Source organism: Amblyomma americanum, chromosome 1, assembly GCF_052857255.1.
Source record: "Amblyomma americanum isolate KBUSLIRL-KWMA chromosome 1, ASM5285725v1, whole genome shotgun sequence".
Classification (NCBI taxonomy): Eukaryota; Metazoa; Arthropoda; class Arachnida; order Ixodida; family Ixodidae; genus Amblyomma; species Amblyomma americanum.
This window is the reverse complement of record NC_135497.1, coordinates 354,911,209-354,938,328: the sequence shown is the minus strand read 5'-3', so window position 1 is coordinate 354,938,328 and position 27,120 is coordinate 354,911,209. Positions and strand designations below refer to the sequence as shown.

At 49.3% G+C, this 27,120-nt stretch overlaps 1 protein-coding gene across 1 annotated transcript; it reads right to left on the bottom strand.

Moving 5' to 3' along the window:
- Window positions 1-17,722: 17,722 nt before the first annotated feature.
- On the bottom strand, window positions 17,723-21,599 carry LOC144100565 (uncharacterized). Its single transcript, XM_077633474.1, has 3 exons — window positions 21,295-21,599; window positions 19,226-19,367; window positions 17,723-18,239 (listed from the first exon to the last, which is right to left on the bottom strand). The coding sequence occupies exons 1-3, from the start codon at window positions 21,431-21,433 to the stop codon at window positions 17,897-17,899; spliced, it is 624 nt and encodes a 207-aa protein (XP_077489600.1). The 5' UTR covers window positions 21,434-21,599; the 3' UTR covers window positions 17,723-17,896.
- Window positions 21,600-27,120: the final 5,521 nt, after the last annotated feature.

Below are 27,120 nucleotides of genomic sequence, written 5' to 3'. Positions count from 1 at the left end.
CGAGGCCGGATGGGACGATATACGGGAGCCAGTCTTCCCGTCGCTTCCTCACCGGCTGGCGAAGAGCGGAGCCGCGAGCGACACGTCCACTCGCGCCGACGATCCTAGCTGAACCGCCTTCTGCCCTTTCCCGCGTGCGAGCAGGCTCTCGCGCTCCGAGGCTGGCGCAGTCCCTCCTTAATTAAGGTAACTAACAAGGGAGCGTGCTCCTTCCCGAGGCGAGGATGCTGCTGCACGGTGCATCGCGGGAAAGTCTACACAGGGGACTGCAGGGCAGATCCCCATACAGCAAACGAGAACTGCTAAGAGCTGCTGCGTTGCAGCTCGCCGGTGTCTTTCTCGACGTTTTAGCTCTAGCTATCGAAAAAAACACTCACAGAAAGGTTACACATACAAAAGGTGAGGGACCAGAAATAACGGAGTCGTTTGCAAGAAAAGAGTCACCTAACACTGCTTTATAACCAGATATTTAGACAAAAATAAACGCTCTACGTTTTGGCAGCAGCAATACCTACGGTTTGAAAAATGATGTACTTCTTAAAATGAGGCGGGATCCAATGGTGTAAAAAAACTTCATACAATGTCCCAAAACAAGGCCCGGCACATGAACGACAGGTGTATTGAATGAACACTTCTCAACCCAACCATTTACAATGTTTAAGCTCCAGAAAAAAAACGCAAAGAATTAATTACACCAGATTGTTCAGCTGGTGGAGTTGATTCTGATGCATAATGAAGAAGCAGCCCAGAAATACGATGAAGGAGAGAAGGGGCATGACACGGGTGCTGACTATCAACACCTGGATTGATTGCAGGAATGCCATACATATGCCTGAACATAAACAACGGAAGGAATGAATTAAACCGCTATCAGCAGTCACCAAGTCGCCGAGTATTTCAGCTCGCAAGATGGCAGGTTGACGCATATATATTGTCGTATACGCTAAATGAAGAGACCCCTGTCCAACGCGTGCCAATCCACGCCAAACTGCATGCGGGCGTGGCCTGACGAAGCACTCCTGTTGTCAAGATCCACGCAGCCCGCTCGCTGCATCTCTGTGCTCGTGATCGACGCCAGCCGGTGCGCCAGCCTCGACACCAGGATGGCTTCATCAGGCTGCACTAGCATTCATTTTGGAATGCATCGGCACGGGTTGGCTGGGGCATCTTCATTAATGAGCCAGCATTGAAGGTCCTATGTCGCAGAAAAAGCGATGCCGTCGTTGCCGTGGTCGAGAAAGGCTTAATGGACGGAGTTGTGACGCCGCAGCAATATTACCTCCCACGGGTAATTCGAACACGGCAGTGCAACCACACTCTTTCTTCCCGTATAAAATTCACGCTGCTTCGTCTACGCGCAGAACCTGCAAGCTGTGAAGGAGTTCAATTGTTGCTAGCGTGATCTTATTGGTCGCAAACGTCTGAAGCGTGCACGTTTATGTATTCAAAGTAAAGTAACTTCGGGGAAAAATGAATTGATATGAATAAGGTGGGATTTGAACCTCGACCTAGCTTGGAAGCGAGACGAGCAGGCTACCCCTACCGGGCCGCAAACGCTCGACGGTTTAAGCGGGATAGAGGTGGACCTGATGAATTCGTTGTGGTCTTTGACTTTATGTGGTGTCATAAGGACATGTACTCATGTATGTATAGGTAATTATGAGTAAGCTTATTTTCTATTAGGTAATTCAACCACATTAATTCGATTTTTGAGATGCTTTATTGTACTTGAACAGTTTGATGCGTGAGTATGTGTGATGTATCGATGTGAGCGGTACGATTCTGGCATCACTAATCTAGGAAAGAAGGAGAGGTATACAAAGGCGTCGCGAGGCTGACGGCTGTGGCGCCACGTGGTGATGCGATACTTCTTGACATTAGGTCTCGTCTGACTGTCGTGGCTTCGTTTCGGGTTTGGATTGGGCTGTAATTTCTGCTACACTCAAAAGAAAAAGAAGTAAGCATCTGTTGGAATGTTTGCATCCGCCGTTTGCATATGTTCCTGCTCGATCCGCTGAACGAATCAAATAGTGCATTCAGAAAAATACTCGAAATGAATCAAGTATGTTTTCAAGTTTTGAATACTTGTCGAATAACAGACGCTAACGTCGGTGAAGGCTGGACGTGGATTGTTTCCACAACAGGGTGCACTCCGGCGCTGCACAGCATGCTGCCGCAGTCGATATGCTCGGGGTGGGAAGTTTTGGCGGCTCGACGCGGTCTCTTCAGGTGGGCTTCGTTCGTGACAATTCATACGTGGCCTCGAAGGTTGAGCGATGCGGCATGTCGCGGGCAGAGTTTGTAAGCCCTGCCTTAGGTCTGGCATTCCATGACTAACACGTCGTTCTCACCCTTCTCATGCAGTGAGATGTGGCATTTGTTTATTCCCTGTCGTAAACAGTAGCAAACTGAATTTTTTCATACACAGGACGGTGATGGTCACATATCTATTACGCTGACTTCATGACACGTACTCCTTTGTAGAGATGAGTGCCGCGTACTTTGACAGGTATATTTATAAAACTCTAAAGTTACAGCGCGGTACGGCAGCGCCACCGCTAGCGCTTCGCTTTGACACACAATAATTGGTTTCGCACGAGTTTTCACGCAAGTACCGGACATTCGTGAAAGATTTCATTCGTATTCTATTTGAATACCTATATGATTCGTATTCGATTATATTTTGAAAGAACTATTCGCACACACCGCGTTCACTTGTCATTCCTCTAAAACATGCCCTGGATTGATTGCAGGAATGCCATGCATATAACCTCAACATAAAAACGAAGGGAACGAATAAAACCCGTATCAGCAGTCACCAAGTCGCCGAGTATTTCAGCTCGCAAGATAGCATGTCGACGCATGTATACTGTCGAATACGCAAAATGAAGAGACCCCTGTCCAGTGCGTCAGTACACGTTAGCCAGCTGATGCTCAAGAGCTCTCTTCGTTTGCGCAGCTCGTCGTGCCCTCGTCATCCGGACCTGCGACGCCGACGCTGGGGTCCGCGAAAGCACCTCCCGAGCTACACCTGAACTTCCAGCCGCAGTCTTTCGGCTCTTCATGACATGCCAGGCAGCAGTCGGCGCGTAGCTCTTCTGGTGTTGCATGGTGCTGTAAAGGTGCAGGACCACTCGGCACTGTCCGTCGACGAGCTGCGCCACGGTGATGTGCATGGTCAGCACAGCTGCGTGAAATTTAACGTAGGTTAATTGTTTTTAGGTGTTTCTAGGAAAAACACGTATAATTCGACATATGATTGGTGTGGGGTGTGGATTCACCTTAGGAGTCCAAAGAATAAAATAACAAAGATTTGATTCGTCACTCCTGTAGTCGTGAAATTTTTTTATGACCAGGCGAAGTTGTCGTGGTCCCGTTATCGCACTTCATTTAATACCGTAGTCTAAATCGGATCGTCGTATTGTTGACCTGTCGCTCCAGTTCATTCCGTTCTTTCCGTCGTCCGTAGCCTCACTTCGAAAGGAAAACTACCGATATCTGCAGTCCCTTACTTTCGTCAAACTTCACCGAGCATCAAGTCGGAAGCTATAAACTACTTTCCATAAACAGTTTTGCATTTTTGCGTCTCACATGCTGCCCTGGCAACGAAAAGTTCATGGCTGCGTCTTATTCGTATATGTGTGATGTTTAAGCTGTTATCACTAACTAAATCAGGTGTCATAAGAAACTCTATTCTGTGTGTGTTTTCTTTTTGCGACCTGCTTTAATCTTGTACAAATCAATACATTGATCCCACATCCACGGTATTTTCGAAAACAACACGACCATGTCAGTAAAACCAGGCGGAGCATGAAATTTTGTCAGCGGAGAAAAAAAGACTGGCTCTACAATGGAAGAGTATGAAATCAACTGATGTGTCAAACAACACATGCCCGCCACTTCAAACGGTAAGATGTGGCTTTCCTGAAGCCTCGCGTTCAAGTGAATGTACTGATAAAGTATGGCGGCTAATCCGAGACTTTATCTCCGCGGAGCGCAAGCAGCCGCGCCCTTTGGGACAGGCCACTGGGCGATGTGCACTACGCGTACATATACCCTTCACGCGCATTCCGTGTGACACAAGGATTCCCCTGCGACAGAATGTTTATCATCTTGTTGGCTGCGTGGAAATTGGCACTGGAAATAGCCTGCGTCGTAATAGCTGAGCAGCTCTCCGTTTCTGCTCAGGTGTCAAGTAAAACACGGAGTGACAAGTTCGCCATTCTATATTAGTGCACCGTTGAACTCAATCATCCTTTTCTCATATGTATTGCGACATATTTACAAGTTAAACGGATTTGAACTTGCCGCTCTAGTGTCCTTGTTGGTAGTTATAAAAATACTTTGGTGACACGACTTATTGGATTGCAGTATTTTATCTATTTTCTGTGCAGTTTTTAACGTATAATTTGATTGTAGAGGTAAAATATGGGCTCTCTGAAAAAGTGGCTTGCTAGGGCAACTGTTTTTGCAATATGTGATGATTCTTAGGGCTCTCTTTTGTAGTTGGACTGTGGGTTCCAGATATGTGGGGTATGTGTTGCTCCAAGATTCTATGTAGTAACTTAACTATGTATAAAAGCAAAATATAGTATGCGTAGAATCAAGTAATCAAAACATCCTCGCGCTTTCAAGAGAATGTGACATCCATATGCAAGTTTTCAACAAACTTTTTTTGTGTGATTTCTCCAGTGCATGTCAGAATCAAAATGCGCACCAAGGTATTTAAAACTTGTTACATTTTGTATCGGCTAATTGTTTACATGCCAGGTGATTTCTTTGTAGTTTAAATTTTTTTCCCCTTGAGCTGAGGACAGTGTATTTTGTTTTCTGGGTATTAACAGTTTGCTGGTTGGTAGTAAACCACTTTAAGACCGTAACTAGGTCTTTGTTTACTATGCTGTTTAGTTCTCCTATTGAGTCTCCTATAAATACTAACGATGTGTCATCAGCGTACAATAATGGTTGGGAATATTTTAAGGTTGACGGAAAGTCATTTACGTATAGCGAAAAAAGTTCGGTCCCAGTACTGAGCCCTGTGGCACCCAAGCCAGCACGGCCTGCGGTTTAGAGATCAAGTTATTCATTACAACCTGCTGTTCGCGGTTGGTGAGATAACTGTTAAATAACTGTGCTATATTCCCTCTAAAACCGCAGTCGGTTCTTGGGTTAGTGAACACTCAATCGCGCTTTGAGCTACACTCGCAAGGAGTTTGCTTGTGAGGCCTGCATTATGCTTCGTTATGAATCCTCAGCGACCGTAACCTAGGAATGGCTTTGCGTCCTCAATTCTCCCAAACTTTATACTTTTACCAGGTATTTCAGGGAAGACAAAAATTTCCAAAAATAGGCATTTTGGAGTAAAAATTGGGTTTTCCGGCGTACCATTCCCAATGTTGCAGGATATCAGAAAACCGGTGAAACATCTTAAGTAGTAAGGTGTCTAAATAATTTTTAATAATTATCTTTTTAAGTTATAGAGTTACGCGCCTAGTTTCGATTAGAGACTTGTAGCAGTTCGTTAGTATAGCCATGCCAGTTTTTAGAATTTCAAAAACGCAATTATCCTTGGCGCTGTTGCAGGAAAAATTTGGCGTTTTTAACCCATCACCTGCAAAGGAAAGGTGGCTTTGCCTGCATGCTTTCAGAAAGCGCATGTATTTTGGCAGGATGTAGCCAAATTTTGTTGAGCCATAGCGCAGAGAATAATCGCGTTTTCGAAATTCTAAAAAAAATGAATGGCTAGACTAACGAGCAGCTACATATCTCTAATCCCAACTAGGTGCATATCTCTACTAGTTAAAAAGAAAATTATTTAACTTTAGTTAAGCAGCTTAGTACTTAAAACGATTCAATGGTTTTTTGTTGTCCGCCAACCCTCGTAATACTTGTGGCAATACCGCTCCTCATGTGCACGTGTACTCATGTGGTGCTCGGCAGGTGCGTGACGTACTCAGTGTCTGCATATTTACTTGTCGTGAAAATAAAGCGGGGTGTTTTATCATTTGGCGTTCGCCAGGAGGGAGGGGGACGCAGGAGTCATTATCGAGGTGTCATCCAGCAAGAAACCACATTGTGTCGGAAGTCGCTGTCCAAAATATAGTGTACCCACTGTAGATATCGCTGCCTGTTGCCGGCCGCCAGCATCATTGTATACCAGCCGGATAGCAGCAATGAAAAATGTCACAGGAAACGAATGTTTCTTCAAAGCTTTTTTATTGCAGCCACCAGCGAGCTTCATCTTTAACAAGACGTCTGAATGGCCGGCGTGGATACAAGAATTCGATTACTACCGATTCGCCTCAGGACTTTATGAGCGAGCTCAAGAGGCTCAGGTGCATACGTTGCTGTACACGATGGGGCGACAGGCACGCACCATTTTCAAGACTTTCAGCTTGTGAGAGGAAGACTCGAAGAAATACGACGTTGTGAAGAAACAGTTCGATACCGATTTTGTCGCCACACGAAACTTGGCCTACGAAAGCGGGTGCTTCCATCGCCGCCACCAAGATCCAGGCGAACATGTTGTTACATACGCTGGCCGATAGATGTGACTACGGGGAGATAAAAAAGCGGATTATTCTTGATCGACCGTTTCGTAGTTGGACTACGAGACGCAAAGTTGCCCGAAGCTTATCGAATGGATGCGATGCTGGGACAGGCTGGTTGCTCACTGGCGCAGTCAGTTTATTTTTCCGAACTCGACGCGAACTCTGGTTTCAACCAAGTGAGGTTAGCAAGGAACTGTGAACTGCTCACAACATTCAATACTCTTTTTGGCCGTTATTGCTGTGAGAGGCTGCCATTTGGCGTAACTTTGGCTCCGGAGTATTTTCAAAGACAAATGTGTGATATTCTTGATGGAATTCCGGGGGTCATGAACTTAAAGGGCAAGTGAAGAGGTTTAAGAATTCAATGAGTGTTAACCAGCCGAATGTTTGGAACTTGTAGGTAAAGCATGCGAAATCTTTTTCTTCCAGCATTTGAAACGGAGCGTAACCGCCGACTAAAGTGGCGTCAGTGTTCAGACTTCTCTGCCGTGCACAGCGACAGGCAGAGGCCGCAGTGGTCACGTCACGTATAGCGGCAATATGTTCCCAGCGAAGAAACGGTTGTTTCAAGGAAGAAAACGAATGCCGTCGAAGGTGAAGCTCACGAAGCGTTGTGCATCGGAAGACGCAGGGCATCCTGCAGACAAATGCAGCGCACATCTGGTTTCTCCAGCAATGACGTCATCATGAGTTTCCCCGCGCGCCTTCATCGCACAAAGGAGAAGCCTGAGCACCGTCTAGGTTAGAATGAACTAGATGATAGTTCACCGTAGTTGAGACTTTAATTGGTCAGTACGTCACAATTTTAAATGCTAGCGCAAAACTACTTCGTATGCTTTACCACGGCCGGTCTCGAGGGGAGCGCGCGCTTCTCCTTACGGCCTTCGCAATGGGGTCTGTTTCCGCCTCCCGCCGCACCTCGGTGGGGTCGCCACTGCCCCACCGCTCCGCCACTGCGACTGCCGTTCACAAGGAAGGAGAATAACGCGCGCTCGCTCCCAGTTCGGCCTGCGTCAGTGGTAACCGTCAAGCCTTTATATTTTTACCTCTTTACGCAAAGGCCGCGTAGTCAGCCCCTTTGCCACGGGAGAAATTTGAAACAACGGATTAACGATGGCGCGCTCTCTCCTTTAGCCCGACTGTGTATGGTCGAACGCATTGCTTCGAGCACGGACGTCAACACGTTCTACCCTTATATTTGGCTAAAAAGCAAGGCTATCGGCTTACATAGTTCGTCTTCCTGCAGGTTCTTTATGAGCGTGTAGTATGATTTGCGGCATGTAATACTTGGATGGCAAGTTTCAAAGAGTAAAAGATTCTGCAGCGTACTGATAGCTCCTGAAATTTCAAGTGCAGCTGCTTTAATTTTGCACAACAGCGGCGTTAGCAAGAATTCATGGTGCTCCCCAGGAAAGCGCATCATGCCATTTGCGAAAGGAACGGGTATAGACGGAACCCAACCCTGGGCCGCAGGAGCAGAGCACGTTGCATACACGTGATGTCCAAGACCTCCTCTTGGAACAGCATTTTGAAGTTTGGCGCAAAAATTATGTCAGTAGTTGACAGTAACTGCAAGAATGAACTAACTGCCAGCAAAGCAAAATTAGTTCGGAACTGCGTTCTGTCAATAAAATCGGCCTTTACGAGCGAACAGACTTATCTGAGAGGCGATGATTATAAAAGATTTGCATATTCTCCGGCATTTCTGTAGCCTCGTCATCGCTTTCGATAAAACTCCCGAGTGCACGAACTTTCCTCACGTCATTCAGGAAACAAAGTAGCACCCCAAAAAGAAGTTTTCAGCAACCTAACGGAGCTCCACTAAAACTCACAGCAATGCGCTTTATACCAGGTGACTTAGCTTACAATGTAAGGAAATAAAAATTAACATTTGCGATGCTTACATCTTAATAAATGTCCCCGAAAATAAGAGACTAAAGTGCACTGGGCATTCAACTGCATAATCTGAGATCTTTCGCAAAGATATTTAAACCAATTTTTTTAGGCAGCTTAAGGACACGCCGCAGTTTGAATATACGTGGGCAACAAAAAATGGCGCTCTTTATGGTAAATGAAGTCAATCACTGGACATACATACTCTCTGAAATTGATATACTCAGTACGTGTCAATATCTGTGGCAGCATACGCAGCTTGTACTGGTTGCTTCTGCTACGTTCTGGTAGCGTTAGTCAGGCCAGAATGACGACAAGGAATCTTGCGTTCAAGTCGAAAATTGGTTATTGGGCGAACTCGTGTCCTCAAACAGGCGGCGCGGCGATAAAACAAAATTTAAAGGTGACAAGGAACTTGAAACATTAGACGCCTAATGCGCTTACAATTTTGAACATAAAGAGAGACTTGTGCGCAGCTACAGTCATTCCAAAGAAATCTTGTGGCCTCTCGTTTTACAACAAAAGCCAAAACGCCGCGTGCCATTGGCTTTGAGCACGGAACAGTGCAATACAGTTCTTCTTGAGACTTGCTCGCACATTAGTAATTAGCATTCTTTTGAGCTATCGATACAGGCCTCTCGTTCAAGGAAGTTGTGACGTATATGAGGGTGAAAATAAGTACATTCAGGACGTGCGAAAAGCGATATCGGCCAAATCGAGTACTATATACATCTCCCAGCAATCAGTTTATCTGACAGCTCAACGTTGGTGTACATGAGCCTGACTTTCAACTTCACAAGTATCGTCTCAAGCCACCAGCTACGGCGCTCTCGGATTTACGGCTCACGCGTCGTAGAGAATATTTTCCTCGATATAGTACATTTTTATGGGACGAGCGCAACACTTCCCTTCTCCAAGATTTCATTCTTTTCCCCTTAGCATTAACTTGTAATTTAATCAGGGACCATGAGATATACACGAGCAAGTGATCAGAGTATTTCCTTCTGTATTTAAAACCACAAATGCTTGACATAGTTGTGGGAAATGTGAGAGTGATTCCTTATTTTAAATGTTTTCATCGAGCAAAGTTTGTGACGAAGAATCTGTGCACAAGTGGACTGTATTAAAGATACGCAGCTTAAGCACCTGCATTTTGCTTTCTTTTATTTCGGTGCTGCGCCCACCGTGAACCAACGGGCTGCAGCGCGAAACCAGGCAAAAACCATTCGCCGCCGCAGATGCAGGCGTGGAGCCAGCTGTAGGGCCGTCGCGCCTGTAGCGGCGGCGGGCGGCGTAACTCTCGGAGAAAAATTCGCATTGCTTCCGCGGCGAATGCGAAGGCCGTATGAAAGAGCGCGCGCGCCCCCCTCGAGACCGGCCGTGGCTTTACCTAGATGCTTCATAATTCGAATTCTTGAATAACCGGCAATTCTCAGAAAACCATTTTATCTTCCCTTTCACAAACGATGTCCTTACCCAAGTGAAAATTTTCTGCTGGTTTGCTGCTAAAATCCTACTGGTTCCAGTAGTACTGGTTTATTAGCACATTCCCAGCAGCTACTGGAACAAGCAGCTGATGGAACCAGTAGGCTATGGAATCAGTAGGTGTTGGAGACATTACCGTCCATATAGCATCGAAACATTACATTTAATTCAGTTTAGATAAATCATTCGTAGGATATATCTTTTATTTTTGAACATTTCTGAACCATTATAAACAAATTTTAACTTCCTAAACACTAAGCACGCAAAAAAAACACTTGAAACCTGCAGTAAATTGGTAAACTCATCCTGCAGGACCATGCAAACCTGCCCGTAGTAGGAACTCAAGTACAGCTTCAAACCCCGTCTTGAAAAGCAGCAACTAGCAACACTAAAGCCCTAAAATATACATACAACTTCCATGTGTGACTTGTGCTCACATTCTAATACCACATGGGTTCTTGCTTATATATACCGCCAAGATGGGTGTCCCACAGGTGTTAGTGGTGAATAGTTAATAGGCAAAGTTATCTCATTAAATTTCTGACTTTTTATTCAATTTCTCACGCTCCTAGTCGAATAGGTTTATATTCTGATATTACATAAGTCTGCAGTGAAGTGCCGCCCAAATTCACCACCGCCGCACAGATTTCCTCCACGACAAAAAAGTAGACCGTTGTTAAAACTTTTCTTGTTCCCTAAGCAACAAACTAATTGCAAGAAAAAAATTATTGGAGTTACAATTTTAATGCCTTGCTTGTTTAATATAGTCAAACATTAAAATGTTTATTTTGTTTACTATAGCGATGGGCCAGCGGAGTAATACAGTACGCTGCGGATCATGGCCCAGTGTTCGCACCTGCTGTTTTTTTAAGTTGTATTCTACTATAGCTGTAAAGTTCTGAGGTGAAGGATATATTATTAACAAAAAACAAAACAAAAAAGCTCTCCGAACAGAACAACATAAAATCCTTATGCTGGAATCAGAACGACCAGCAGAAAACAAGTATAAGCACCGGGCTGAAACCGGAACAACAAACAGGAAACCAGGAGGTTTCCTGCTGGTTCCAGCAGAACCAGTACAAACAAGTCGGCTCCCATACACAAATTTTCAAATGGTAATCTTTGGCAGTACTCATAAGAAACACGACGAACGGTTGTTTCGCGTCTTGGAACGCTTGGCCTTAAGCGGCATGACCCTAAACGAAAAAAAATATCAAGTTTAGTGTAAAAGAGCTTTGTGCTGGTGTGCCGCGTGAGCCAATATTGCATACGCCCGGATACAACGAAGTTTCGCGCAACTAAACATTTAAAGCCGCCATCGAACGTTTGCAGAAATGAGCAGATTTTTAGATCTTGTTAATCATTACTCACCATTCATTTCAGAGTTGGCTGAACAAACGACACCTTTGGGTCAACTGCAGCAAGAGGGCACTGAGTGGGTCTGCGCAGCGCTTCAGCCGAGTAAAAAAAAATCGGCCGGATGTTTTTATGTCAAGGTCAATGAGAGCAACTGAGATGCGCTATGCGCAAACTGAAAAGGTGACGTTAGCTATAACATGATCCGCAAAACGCCTCGAAAGCTATGTGCGTGGACTGCACATTACTCTAGAAGCGCATCACGAACCGTTGGTTTCTTTGCTAGGAAAGACTCCACTTTATCTGGATCCACCGCTCATTCCAAGGTTCAGAATGCGGCTAATGGAGTTTAGTTTCGAGGTGCAATATGTCCCGGGCAAAAATCTGTAAATAGCTGATGCACTCTCCAGACCAGACCTAAGCTCTCAACTTGCGGTATTCAATGCCAACTGCCACGCGTGTTCCCAATTTCGCCTCCAGCCTTGCGAGCCGATGATTCCGACCGAGACGCCTTTTCGGCAATGCTAAAGGGTTGCAGCGGATATCTAATAATAATAATAATTGGTTTTTGTGGAAAGGAAAATGGCGCAGTATCTGTCTCATATATCGTTGGACAACTGAACTGCGCCGTAAGGGAAGGGGTAAGGGAGGGAGTTAAGAAATGAAGAAGGAGGTGCCGTAGTGGAGGGCTCCGGAATAATTTCGACCACCTGGGGATCTTTAACGTGCACTGACATCGCACAGCACACGAACGCCTTAGTGTTTTTCCTCCATAAAAACGCAGCCGCTGCGGTCGGGTTCGAACCCGGGAACTCCGGATCAGTAGTCGAGCGCCCTAACCACTGAGCCACCGCGGCGGATAGCGGATATCTGCCATGTGAAATTCTGTGACTACTTGCTCATGGCGGATTACTTTTCTTCATTTCCGGTATTGTGTCCGCTGACCTCCTAGCAGCACTGAAGGTATTTATCATATAAAAGCAGTGTTTTCTACGCACGGCATACCGGAAACGCTGGTATCAGATAACGTAGGTCTATTTGGGGGCCAGGAGTTCAAACAGTTCGCGCAGGTTGATGGATTCATAAGTGTGACGTGTGGCCCTAGGTACCAGCAGGCAAACGGGTAGGTACAAAGAATGGTGAAAACCGTCAAAGAGCTGTTGCAAAATTCTGGTGACCTACATCTCGCTTTGCTAGAGTACAGGGACACGCCAGGACCCCTACGCAAAACGACAGCAGAGCTACTCAAGAGGCGGCGGCTCCGCACTACCTTGCCTCTACAACCAAAGGAGTAGACAGCCAAGACGCCCAATCTGAAAGAAGCGCAGGACAAAGACGCAGCTTTCAGGGAGTATAGCGGCAAAACTATGATCACAGGCATGCTGCCCGTCAGCTTTTTATGCCAGGTGATTCTGTTCGGGTCAAGTACTCAGAGTCTCTCTCTCTCTCTCTCTCTCTCTCTCTCTCTCTATATATATATATATATATATATATATATATATATATATACACACACTTTTTTGGCGCTTGGCGATGGCCTGGGTGGGGGGGGGGGGGCGAGGCAGGAGTCTTCATCGAGATGTCGTCCTACGCAGCATCACAATACTAGGCCGCAGAAGCCATACCTTTACCAACCAAAAAGCCTATTTTTGAAAATTTTTTAAACCCTCCCTGAAACATTTGGTGTATGAGGAGGGAGTCCCCTAAACAGCTTTGAAGCGTACTCCTTGGAATGTATATTTTTCACGGGGGCTGTACCGGGGGAGAGGGGGGGGCGGATCTTCGATTAGCGCGTGCGTCCGATACATTATCTGTATCACATAACGGGAGGAAGGTGAGATAGAAATAGTAGAGGCGCAAGCCGTCTGCAACCGCCTGATTTAAATTTGACTATAACCAAGCGGCGAATTTGAATGAACTGATTGACAGGTCCCTGAAAGAATTATAAGAACGTGTATGTGAGATGCTGTAAATAGAACGTCGGCCAGCAGTCACACGTGAAAGTTGCATTTACGGCATCTGAAAGATTGCTGAGCTTGCCAGTTTAGCATCAATAATGAAAGAATAATCGTATTTCTCTTTAGCCTCGTCTTCGGAGAGCGGTCCCGTCTGCTACAAGTAGACTGACCGATAGGCGCATCCACCAGTCCGGTTTACGCGCAAAGTGATTGCAGAAAAAATGTGCAAACTTGTTGAAAACACGTTTTTAATGATCGTTATTGCTCAGTTTGAAAAAAAATATAGTACAGCTGTTTATAAGCTTTAGTTATATTATTATGCCGCGAGGCGGCGTGAGCAGTAGACAAGTTCCAATACATGGGCATGCAGACGGATTCTTAGACGTCACACTAGACGTCTTGTTAGGCGTCCAGAGTATTGGAACGCAGCCACTGTGACGACAAAGCTTCGCCCTCACTCTCCCCTGAGCACGCCACACGGCTGATAAATGTCAAGTGCGGCGTTCGGCTGTTTCGCGGCTGACTGTCAGTATGAAGGGGCGCGTCTCCGCTTTGCGCCGTTTGCCAGACGCGTAATGAAGGGGATTGCGCGCGGTTCGCCGTTGCCACCTCGATACTGCTTCGCTCTCGTAAGTCCCGCGCGCCCATGCGTGGTGAGCCTTGGAGCACGGGCATTACGGTGCTCAAGAAATAGGGCAGAACAAGCTATTTTTGCGTCAGGACCCAGGTCTGTGAACTCGGTGAAGCCCTGTTTTGTTTCTGGTAGTTTGTTACTCGTAATTTCATTGCAGCAGGAACGTGCTTTGATTTTTTTTAGCTTTAAATAATGATTTTAAAGCAGCGAGCTCCAGCTAGTAATTAGGGTTAACTCGACCAAGCGCCGGGCACTGGAGCGCGGCGTATACGGACGCGAGGCGCGCGTAACTATGGAATGCGAACCGAACTCGGACGCTTCGCAGGCAGACGCACTTAGTCGAACTGCCGAACGCACGCCTGCCGTAGCCGATCTGTGCATAACGAAGACGAGATATTCGAGTAGGCGCTGAAAGTCACACGCAGCACGCATCGCAGACCCCTCTTTCGTACTGACCGTCAGCCGCGAAACGGCTGAACGCTGCACTTGACATTCATGAGCCGTGTGGCGTGCTGAGGGGAGAGTGAGGGCGAAGCTTTGTCGTCACTCTGTGGACCCTCGCTGCGAGCGCCCGACGCAGGTAGCAGCGCCGCGGTGCGGCCCCGCAGCCGCTCCTTGCGCCGTAGCCGTGGGCCACGTATTTTTGACCGCAGCTGTACTTTATCGTTTACGTGAGTTTAACGTTCCAAAATGGAACAGGCTTTGAGGGACGCCGTAGTGAAGGGCTCCGGAGATTTCGACCACCTGGGGTTCTTTAACGTGCACTGACAATGCACAGTACACCGGCCTCGAAAAGTTTGCCTCCATCTAAATACGACCGCCGCGGCCCGGATCGAACCCGCGTCTTTCGGGGCAGCAACCGAACACGATGACCACTGAGCCACCGCAACAGCTAGGGGACAGTGGGCTTAGGGGACGTACTGGGAAGCGGTACTTTGAACGCGTCGTTGCAACGTCTGTCCGTCCCTGCGCGCTCTTCCGTGGTTGAAGGTTTCTTTCTCGCTGCTCAGTAATGCTCGCGTAAACGAACAACCGTAACGTCCGTAGCGGGATGTGGACGCGCCAGTTTTGACATATAGATTGCTAGTTAAATTTATTGCGAAGTAATTACACAGTTAAAGCCAGATTTAATGATGTGTAGAGCAGCCACGAGTTATTTCGATAAAAATGGAAATTCGTAATATTGTTGTAAGACATTTTTCCGCCCTTCGAAATCTGACATTGCATCGTGGTGTCAGCGCACGTTAAAGATCCCCAGCTGGTCGAAATTATTCCGATGTCCTCCACTACGGCAGCACTCTCTTCCTTCCCTTCTCTCAGTTCCTCCTTTATCCGTTCCCTTACGGCGCTGTTAAGGTGTCCGCCGATATGTGAGACACACTGCGCCATTCCCAGACTCTGTCGGGACTCCTGTACCGAATCCGCTTACCACATATGCAGGCATTACAAGACATCTGCGCCTCAGTAGGCAGACGTTCCCAGAGCCCGCCAGGGCCTGGATAGAGCTGAGGAACGACACCGCAGATGGCTGCAAACGGGGTCGTTTCTGAGCCGTGCGATTCTGAAACGCTTAGACCCAACTTTTTCGGTGTACTGTAAGTTTTGTGAGATGTGGGGAGACGCATATCATATGGTATGGGCCTGCCTGAAAAATCCGCAGATAAAGAGAGTAAATCAGCCAACGAGGCAGGTCTGGAAGGCGACCTTGTCCGGCTTCTTGGACCTGGAGTCTCAGAGGGCTCTGGTCGAAAGAGAGCGGGCAGCCGCTACCACCAATGTTGTCCCGGAATGAGGACTACCACCCAGGCAAGGGAGTGGTGAAACCCTCCACTCTCCTCTAAAACCCACCCCAGGGCATCCAATAAGATTTTACTTAGGGCGCTCGACTACTGATCCGGAGTACCCGGGTTCGAACCCGACCGCGGAGGCTGCGTTTTTATGGAGAAAAAACGCTAAGGCACCCGTATACTGTGCGATGTCAGTGCACGTTAAAGATCCCCAGGCGGTCGAAATTATTCCGGAGCCCTCCACTACGGCATCTCTTCCTTTCTTCTTTCACTCCCTTCTTTATCCCTTCCCTTACGGCGCGGTTCAGGTGTCCAACGATATATGAGACAGATACTGCGCCATTTCCTTTCCCCCAAAACCGATTATTATTATTTTCTGCGGCTGCGTTTTTATGAAGGAAAAACGCTAAGGCGCCCGTGTGCTTTGCGATGTCCCTGCACGTTAAAGATCCCAGGTGGTCGAATTTATTCCGGAGCCCTCCACTACGGCACCTCTTTCTTCCTTTCTTCTTTCACTCCCTCCTTTATGCCTTCCAGTATACGGCGTGGTTCAGGTATCCAACGGTATATGACAGATACTGCGCCATTTCCTTTCCCCAAAAAACAATTATTAGATTTTCGGCTTCAGGTGCCAATACAGGCGCATGCTGGCTGGTACCTATTCTAATATGTGCCCCGCTCCGTGTTCTGCCTTTTCCTTCTTCTTCTAGCTGACTTTTTAAACATCCTTCTTTTGTTTCCCCCTTTTTCTGTACTTGCGCGTGCTCACACATACACTTAGTTGTGTAGCAGCGCCAGCGTTGTCTGCCAGCATCTTTTTATCCCGTTGTTTTCGTACGCACCAAACAGCCAGTTTCCGCTGCTTTGTCGCACTCTCCCGTTGCTTCCTTTGATGCATGGCTATACCCGCCTGCGTGCAATACTAAGCGGGTTGGCTTGTGGAAATATCTGGGGGAACAGCCTTCCACCCCGCCCCGCACTCCCACTCCGCGGATGCAGCGTTCCCGCTCGCTAACCTCGGAGGGGTTCGTGCTCGAGGGAAACAAAAGGAGGGGACGACAACGCGTTAACACTCATATGCTATTTATTACAGTTGCAATTAATACTCAGAGCGGGCCAGCTAGCTACAAACCATCAACGAGGCATCCTCGGAAGTAGAAGGCAACGTAAGAAGGACTTCCGACTTACCGGCTGGGGCAGGGGCGCGACTTCGGAAGTATCGGCGGCGAACATTTGTATGCGCCGACAATGGCGGCCGGGTTTTCCCGTGCGCGCCGCATGCTTGAGGCAAAACAATTCCCTGCATTTGCTGGGGAATGCGACCAGAGCGCGCGTTTGATGCACTCGCTTCGCTGCCTGGAACCAGAAGTCCAGCGGCAAGGCACGACGGATCCCCGTGCGCCTGCCGCGGACGGTGACTAGAGCGTGCGGCTCCAACCGCTCGTAACGCTGGCCGGATCCCGAAGATCCCGAAGAGCGCCACCTACGAGGTGGCGCTCCCGTCGCCGTTCCCTTTCAACCATGAGGGAGACTTCCCTCCTCGCCCAACCCGTGCTGCCCGTCCCCGACGGCCGACGATGAAGATGGGCCGCATCGAAATGGAGGGGGGAAACAGGTTTCCACAGGCTTGACCTTCATCAGCTAACCGTGCTGAGCGCATTAATGCAGTGACCTTTAGTAGCGCATGATCTTTGTCTGAACAGACGTGATGCGCCATAAAACTGATGAGATGAGCTACCTTGGCACGCTGACGAAAGCTAGAGTTCGACATGACGTAGAATATAGCGCAAATAAACACGAAAGACAGCTTGACGCAGACTAGCGCTTGTCTGCGTCGTCATTTCTGTCTGTCGTGTTTTCTTTGCGCTGCATTTTAATCATGAAAGTTCACCAACTCGGCTAACTTTCGGCTTAACTTAGACTTTACAATCGCTTACTTTCGAAGTATCGAGCTTGTTTATTCCTCGCTGAGGGCAACTGACTGTGCACTCTCGGTTGCACTCAGCTGTCAGTCCTCGAATCTCACCAAGTAGCTCACTTCAGTCCATTCTGATTTGTAATGTGTTGAAAGCAAATGCTGTAGTGATGAGGCATGCGCGTGCCACCCAACAGACAATGTATTTTCATTCCTAGTCAAACAAAAACAAAAAAGGTACAGGTTTCTGCCGGCTGATGAGTGGGTGCTCGCTGAAGCCGGCTTCTTTCCTCGTCCTCCGTAATGTCGTGCACCATCTACGGGTCTCCTAGCGCGAACTCTCCGATGTTCTCGCCAGATTCCAAGTCGTGCAGTGTCTGCAGCATCTTCATCCTGGCCATGTGTCGTTCGCGGGGCAGAAGTCTCTTGAGGCGCGTCGCCAGGCTTAGGCAGAAGAGCTCCTCGGGGTCCGAGGAGAGCGCCTGCGCCACCGCGCCCGCCGCCGCCAGGCGATGCGGCATCACGGCAGCCGGCCGCATGGCCAGAGGTGTTGCTGCCGCCGCAGCCACCGCTGCCTCGCGCATTTCGGCGTCTTCGCCGGGCTGCTCATGTTTGACTTCCACATCGGCCAGGGCCGCCGCGTTCAGCGTCGAGCGTCTCCTGCGAGAGAAAAGGGAAAGAGGCGTGGCAGCTAGGGTGTATGAGACACTCAAACTCGAGCTGACAGAGTGCGGTGTTATAGTGGCTTGTACCCCGTAACCGCTAACTTCCGAGTTCGCCCGTTGGCCAATCTAATTTCCTTCCGCCAGCCGCCCACAGCTCATGCTCATTTACGGCGGTTCTGTGCACTGTGCTGAGACGCCTCGTGAAAAGCCTGAGACGCCTTGTGAATTATTATTATTAATTTTCCCAGACACAGACCCCTTGGTCCGCGAAATGGACATGCCGTACGCAGTGGGTTGCGTGCCACCCAGCATCGCGGCGATCTAATGCGAGTCGCGCAGCTTTGTGCGGACGGTAAAGCATGGCAAAACCGGGCGCTCGCTTAAGTAGCCGCTGGGCCACGTCGCAGTCACGCGAGGTAGTGCTTGTGACGCGAAGGCGGGCAGGTGTCTTCCTGTATTAATAATAATGATAATAATTGGTTTTGGCAGAAAAGAAATGAATCAGTATCTGTCTCATATATCGCTGCACGCCTGAACCGCGCCGTAAGGGACGGGATAAAGGAGGGAGTGAAAGTCCGGCCCCAGTAGAGTATCTGTTACGGGTCCAATTGAACTTCTTTTTGGAAATGTGGCGGAGAGTTTGAAGGATGCTTCACTCCCGCCATCGGTTGGCCCGGTATTGCACTGCCTCCGGGATCGGCCTTGTCTTTAGCGCGTCTTTACTATCCTGTCTTCCTATCCCATCTTTCAACTCCCCTACTATCTGCACGAGGTAGCGATTGTGGCTCGGCTAGAGTCAGTGAGCAGGCCTGTGCACTTTCCTTTTCTTTCTAACTGGCAACAACAGACAGACAGGGAGTGAAAGAAGAAAGGAAGGAAGAGGTGTCGTAGTGAAGGGCTCTGAAATAATTTCGACCGGAGCCCTTCAATACGGAACCTATTTCCTCCTTTCTTCTTTCACGCTCGGTACACAACACTCACGTTCGCGGCCTCAGGAAGTCATCGAGGAAGCCGAGATCACGCTCCAGCACGTTCCACTGCCCGTTGGAGCCGGCGCGCCGGCGCTTCTTGCGCTTGAGGTACGTGTCCCGGAGGGTGCGCCACCGGGTCTGGCACTCCTCCACTGCGCCAGGGAACGCGCGGTTTGCGGTCAAAACAACCATGCCTTTGTCGCGGTTAGGGGCACCCCACAATTAGTATACAGCTTTCGTGAAAACAAAAACCGCTCTTCCAGCGCCCTGTTGCTCTTGGTATAACTGACAGTGCCTCGTCGTGAGGGGTATGTACAGTCTCATCAAACTTCTCCGCAGTGAAGCTCCGCCCACATTTACGACCGGTGAAAAGAATTCCTCCACGACAAAACCGTAGTCCGTTAACACTTCTCACATAAACAAGAAGCTAATCGCAAAAAAAAGTTATAAGCTCTAGAATTTTCATACCTGGCTTGTTTAATAAAGTCAAACATAAAAAACTGATTCGTTTGTGGCTGGCAAGTGGTACTCCGAGATATGTGATACAGGCGTATTTTCCTTTCCTTGAAACCATTTTTTTTTTCATTTCATTTTCTTTCGCTTACGGGCGCCGTTCGGGTGTCCACCGAGATATGTGAGAAAATTATTAATAGTATTACTACTGCTACTGATAATAATAATATTTAGATTTTGGGGAAAGTATATGGCGCAATATCTGGAAGAAAGAGATGCCGTATTGGAGGGCTTCGGAATAATTTCGACCACCTGGGGATCTTTAATGTGCACTGACAACGCACAGCACACGGGCGTCTTAGCCTTCTGCCTCCATAAAACGCAGCCGCCGCGGTCGGGTCCGAATTCGGGGACTCCGGATCAGGAGATGAGCGTTCTAACCACTGAGCCACTGCGGCGGGTGAGAAAATTGGGTAATTATTTTTTGGGAAAAGGAAATGATACAGTATCTCTCTCACATAATGCGGACCCCTAAACCGTGCCGTAAGGGAAAGGATAAAGGAGGGACTAAGAGAATGAAGGAAAAAAGGTTCCGTAGTGGAGGGCTCGGGAATTTCTGCCATATTCAACGAAACGCGGCCGCCGCACCGAGGTTCGATCCTGCGTTCTGGTGTTAAGCACACTAACGCCGTAACCGGGTATTTGGTTATGGCATATTGGGAGGCCGACGGCGAAATCGGTGCCTTTTAAGATGGTGCTGCCTCACATATCTATAGCTGTAAGAAAACCGAACGCAAATGAAAGAAAATAACGAACGTTACGTTATCCTGACAGTAAGTAGCCTAGGCCCGGCACGTAGCCAGTAATTTTTTCGGGAGGGCCCAAGGGACTTCTTACAGGGCCCTGCCTCAAGAACGGAAAGGAGAGGGTGGAGGTGCTTGACATTGAGGAGTTGCTCGGGCCCCCCCAACGCCCACGGACACGTGCCTGGCCTAGGCCTTTTAGTACCCCAGCCACCGACGGCAGATTAATTGCGACGACGGGCAGTCGTGAGAGGAAAGGCTTCCGGCACAGTACTGGACGCGGCAGCAAAATACTAATATCGCTTCGAGAGAGCCAGCAGTCTTCGAGGTACAGACCTGACGTGGCAGCAGAAGGTTCAGACCAGATGCAGCAGCTCGTGGATCTAAGGCACCGTCAACTAGGACGCCTGTCGACAACGGACCAGAGACCACGCAATTCTACGCGGCAGCTAGTCGCGAAGACACTCTGGCTATGAGCCCGCAATCATCGGTACGACACTCGTTCCCGGCAAAGCATCCTCAATGACGCGAACAGCTGAAACGCGCGCTCATCCAAAAGACACGTCTTTCTATAGGCACCATCAGCTGTGCCATCAGCACGCCAAAGGAGCCTACGGAAGCTCAAGGCTCACGGCAATACGTAAAAGGAGGCCGATTCCGCATCGTACGGTGCCAGCTACACCGTATAAGACGCGGTCCACACCAAGTGTCTGCGACGAAGCCAGCTGCGAGGTTGCAGTGCACCTCGTCGGACACGTACGCGTTCGAGACCGGAGCGCGAGGCCGGCTGTGTGTGCGGTGAACGCAGCATGCAGCGGCTCACCGGTCACGGCCAGCGCGGCGGCGATTTCCATCCAGGCGGCCTCCCGGTAGCCGGCCTCCTTGTGCAGCCTGGAGTACTGGTCCCAGAGCTGCGTGTGCTTCTTCACCTCCTGGACGAGCTTCTCGTTGAATGAGGCCATTGCGCGGACCCGATGGAACGGAACACTGATCGTTGTCGTCGGGCTCGGGCTTCGGAGCCGCGTGCCAGCGTCTTCCTCGTCTTTTGCAGTGGCGACTGAGACAGCGGTGCCCACCACAGCGCCACCACGAGCTCCCGCGGGATACCGCACGTGCGCATGCAGCGCCGCCATGCTGACTTTTCTCTGCGGCGTTCGTTTGTGCCGGTCGTGCGGAAAGTCCAATCCAAGCCTTCGTGTGGAGTCTGTGGACACGTACAGCCGCGATCAAAAATACGCGGCCCACGGCTCCTGTACAAGGAGCGGCTGCGGGCCGCACCGCGGCGCTGCTACCTCCGTACGGCGCTCGCTGCGAAGCTGCTCAGAGGCTGCGTTCCAATACTCCCAAGTAGATGGCTACTTAGACGTCCAGCCGGACAGCCGCCATCTTGGGACGCGTTCCATTTCTCACGAAGCCGTCTAAGATGACTGCTTCGTCGAAGTCTACATCGATGCAGGCTAACTTGCTGTCTAAAGATGGCTGATGTGCGCTGATGAGCGAGTCGTGCTCTTGCAGGCGTCGGACTGTACCCGGAGTATAGGAAAGGAAAAATGTGAGTCATTCCATTATGTTATTTGGTACGCAAACTAGTGGCTAATTAATCTCCGTGGACGTGCGATTCCTAGCAGTGAATCACGCAGGAGAAAATCGTGCAGTTGAGAGCTTTGCTGCAGCAGCGGACGCTGTAGGTCTGTTTACGTGATTGGGCATCTGACGATGCCGGATCTTAATTAGCACCTTTATTTTAGAGATTATTACTCGTCGCTGTCGTTGGGTTCCTCGACGGGCGTTAAGACGGCTAGCGTGACGGTTAAAAAAATATGTTCTGTTGCTGTATTAGTTAGTTGCATCAACTCTTTTGCGTACATACTTTTTTATCTCTATAGTCTCAGAAAAAACACATCGGCATGTTGCGAATTGATTTCAGTCTTTGCAGGATTAAAGCTCGCTGCTGTCTATAGGTTTCTCGCCGTCTCCGAGTGCCACGCACGGCAGACAGCAGGTTTAATGGCACGCGTGCGTTTTTCTGTTGCGGTGTATATTAGCCGTATCGCATTTCGCGTATATTGATTACAGTCTTTCGTATCCTTTCTTATGTTTTCAGGACCGTCTGGACGAGCACGTTCGAGGAGCATGTACAGTTTAGCATCAATAATAAAAGATTAACCGTATCTCTCTTTAGCGTCGTCTTCGGAGAGCAGCCCCGTCTGCTACAAGTAGACTGACCGATAGGCGCATCCACCAGTCCGGTTTACGAGCAAAGTGATTGCAGAAAAAATGTGCAAACTTGTTGAAAACACGTTTTTAATGATCGTTATTGCTCAGTTTGAGAAAAATTATAGTACAACTGTTTATAAGCTTTAGTTACATTATTATACCACGAGGCGGCGTGTGCAGTAGACAAGTTCCAACACATGGACATGTAGACGGGTTCTTAGACGTCACACTAGACGTCTTGTTAGACGTCTAGAGTATTGGAATGCAGCCACTGTGACGACAAAGCTTCGCCCTCACTCTACCCTGAGCCCGCCACACGGCTGATAAATGTCAAGGGCGGCGTTCGGCTGTTGCGCGGCTGACTGTCAGTATGAAGGGGCGCGTCTCCGCTTTGCGCCGTTTGCCAGACGCGTAATGAAGGGGATTGCGCGCGGTTCGCCGTTGCCACATCGATACTGCTTCGCTCTCGTATGCCCCGCGCGCCCATGCGTGGTGAGCCTTGGAGCATGGGCATTACGGTGCTCAAGAAATAGGGCAGAACAAGCTATTTTTGCGTCAGGACCCAGGTCTGTGAACTCAGTGAAGCCCTGTTTTGTTTCTGGTAGTTTGTTACTCGTAATTTCATTGCAGCAGGAACGTGCTTTGATTTTTTTAGCTTTAAATTAATGATTTTAAAGCAGCGAGCTCCAGCTAGTAATTAGGGTTAACTCGACCAAGCGCCGGGCACTGGAGCGCGGCGTATACGGACGCAAGGCGCGCGTAACTATGGAATGCGAATCGAACTCGGACGCTTCGCAGGCAGACGCACTTAGTCGAACTGCCGAACGCACGCCTGCCGTAGCCGATCTGTGCATAACGAAGACGAGATATTCGAGTAGGCGCTGAAAGTCACACGCAGCACGCTTTGCAGAGCCCTCTTTCGTACTAACCGTCAGCCGCGAAACGGCTGAACGCTGCACTTGACATTCATCAGCCGTGTGGCGTGCTCAGGGGAGAGTGAGAGCGAAGCTTTGTCGTCACTCTGGACCCTCGCTGTGAGCGCCGGACGCAGGTAGCAGCGTCGTGGTGCGGCCCCGCAGCCGCTCCTTGCGCCGTAGCCGTGGGCCGCGTATTTTTGACCGCGGCTGTACTTAATCGTTTATGTGAGTTTAACGTTACAAAGCGACTCAGGCTTCGAGGGACGCCGTAGTGAAGGGCTCCGGAAATTTCGACCATTTGGGGTCCTTTAACGTGCAATGACAACGCACAGTACACGGGCCTCGAAAAGTTTGCCTCCATCTAAATACGACCGCCGCGGCCGGGATCGAACCCGCGTCTTTCGGGGCAGCAACCGAACACGATAACCACTGAGCCATCGCAAACAGCTAGTGGAAAGTGGGCTTAGGGGACGTACTGGGAAGCGCTATTTTGAACGCGTCGTTGCAACGTCTGTCCGTACCTGCGCGCTCTTCCGTGGTTGATAGTTTCATTCTCGCTGCTCAGTGATGACCCGCCGCGGTGGCTCAGTGGTTAGGGCGCTCGACTACTGATCAGGAGTTCCCGGGTTCGAGCCCGACCGCGGCGGCTGCGTTTTTATGGAGAAAAAACGCTAAGGCGCCCGTGTGCTGTGCGATGTCAGTGCACGTTAAAGATCCCCAGGTGGTCGAAATTATTCCGGAGCCCTCCACTACGGCACTTCCTTCTTCTTTTGTTCTTTCACTCCCTCCCTTGTCCCTTCCCTAACGGCGCGGTTCAGGTGTCCAACGATATATGAGACAGATACTGCGCCATTTCCTTTCCCCAAAAAACCAATTATTATTATTATGCTCAGTGATGCTCGCGTAAGCGAACAACCGTATACATCCGTAGCGCGATGTGGACGCTCCAGTTTTTACATATAGATTGCTAGTTAAATTTATTGAGAAGGAATTACACAGTTAAAGCCAGATTTATTGATGTGTAGAACAGCCACGAGTTATTTCGATAAAAATGGAAATTGTAATATTGTTGTAAGACATTTTTCCGCCCTTCGAAATCTGACATTGCATCGTGGTGTCAGCGCACGTTAAAGATCCCCAGCTGGTCGAAATTATTCCGATGTCCTCCACTACGGCAGCACTCTCTTCCTTCCCTTCTCTCAGTTCCTCCTTTATCCGTTCCCTTACGGCGCTGTTAAGGTGTCCGCCGATATGTGAGACTCACTGCGCCATTCCCAGACTCTGTCGGGACTCCTGTACCGAATCCGCTTACCACATATGCAGGCATTACAACACATCTGCGCCTCAGTAGGCAGACGTTCCCAGAGCCCGCCAGGGCCTGGATAGAGCTGAGGAACGACACCGCAGGTGGCTGCAAACGGGGTCGTTTCTGAGCCGTGCGATTCTAAAACGCTTAGACCCAACTTTTTCGGTGTACTGTAAGTTTTGTGAGATGTGGGGAGACGCATATCATATGGTATGGGCCTGCCTGGAAAATCCGCAGATAGAGTAAATCAGCCAACGAGGCAGGTCTGGAAGGCGACCTTGTCCGGCTTCTTGGACCTGGAGTCCCAGAGGGCTCTGGTCGAAAGAGAGCGGGCAGCTGCTACCACCAATGTTGTCCCGGAATGAGGACTACCACCCAGGCAAGGGAGTGGTGAAATCCTCCACTCTTCTCTAAAACCCACCCCAGGGCATTCAATAAAGTTTTACTGCCAGCATGACCACAAAAATCGAATTTTAAATTTTTCTGCGGCTGCGTTTTTATGAAGGAAAAACGCTAAGGCGCCCATGTGCTCTGCGATGTCAGTGCGCGTTAAAGATCCCCAGGTGGTCGAATTTATTCCGGAGCCCTCCACTACGGCACCTCTTTCTTCCTTTCTTCTTTCACTCCCTCCTTTATGCCTTCCAGTATACGGCGTGGTTCAGGTGTCCAACGGTATATGACAGATACTGCGCCATTTCCTTTCCCCAAAAAACAATTATTATTAGATTTTCGGCTTCAGGTGCCAATACAGGCGCATGCTGGCTGGTACCTATTCTAATATGTGCCCCGCTCCGTGATCTGCCTTTTCCTTCTTCTTCTAGCTGACTTTTTAAACATCCTTCTTTTGTTTCCCCCTTTTTCTGTACTTGCACGTGCCTACACATACTCTTAGTTGTGTAGCAGCGCCTGCGTTGTCTGCCAGCATCTTTTTATCCCGTTGTTTTCGTACGCACCAAACAGCCAGTTTCCGCTGCTTTGTCGCGCTCTCCCTTTGCTTCCTTTGATGCACGGCTATACCCGCCAGCGTGCAATACTACGCGGGCTGGCTTGTGGAAATATCTGGGGGGAACAGCCTTCCGCCCCACCCCGCACTCCCACTCCGCGGATGCAGCATTCCCGCTCGCTAACCGCGGAGGGGTTCGTGCTCGAGAGAAACGAAGGGAAGGGACGACAAAGCGTGAACACTCATATGCTATTTATTACACTTGCAATTAATACACAGACCGGGCCAGCTAGCTACAAAACATCGAGGCATCCTCGGAAGTAGAAGGCAACGTAAGAAGGACTTCCGACTTACCGGCTGGGGCAGGGGTGCGACTTCGGAGGCATCGGCAGCGAACATTTGTATGCGCCGACAATGGCGGCCGGGATTTCCCGTGCGCGCCGCATGCTTGAGGCAAAACAATTCCCTAGCATTTGCTGGGGAATGCGACCAGAGCGCGCGTTTGATGCACTCGCTTCTCTGCCTGGAACCAGAAGTCCAGCGGCAAGGCACGACGGATCCCCGTGCGCCTGCCGCGGACGGTGACTAGAGCGTGCGGCTCCAACCGCTCGTAACGCTGGCCGGATCCTGAAGATCCCGAAGAGCGCCACCTACGAGGTGGCGCTCCCGTCGCCGTTTTCTTTCCCCCATGAGGGAGACTTCCCTCCTCGCCCAACCCGTGCTGCCCGTCCCCGACGGCCGACGATGAAGATGGGCCGCATCGAAATGGAGGGGGGAAACAGGTTTCCACAGGCTTGACCTTCATCAGCTAACCGTGCTGAGCGCATTAATGCAGTGACCTTTAGTAGCGCATGATCTTTGTCTGAACAGACGTGATGCGCCATAAAACTGATGAGATGAGCTACCTTGGCACGCTGACGAAAGCTAGAGTTCGACATGACGTAGAATATAGCGCAAATAAACACGAAAGACAGCTTGACGCAGACTAGCGCTTGTCTGCGTCGTCATTTCTGTCTGTCGTGTTTTATTTGCGCTGCATTTTAATCATGAACGTTCACCAACTCGCCCAACTTTCGGCTTTACTTATACTTTACAATCGCTTGCTTTCGAAGTATCGAGCTTGTTTATTCCTCGCTGAGGGCAACTGACTGTGCACTCTCGGTTGCACTCAGCTGTCAGTCCTCGAATCTCACCAAGTGGCTCACTTCACTCCATTCTGGTTTGTAATGTGTTGAAAGCAAATGCTGTAGTGATGAGACATACGCG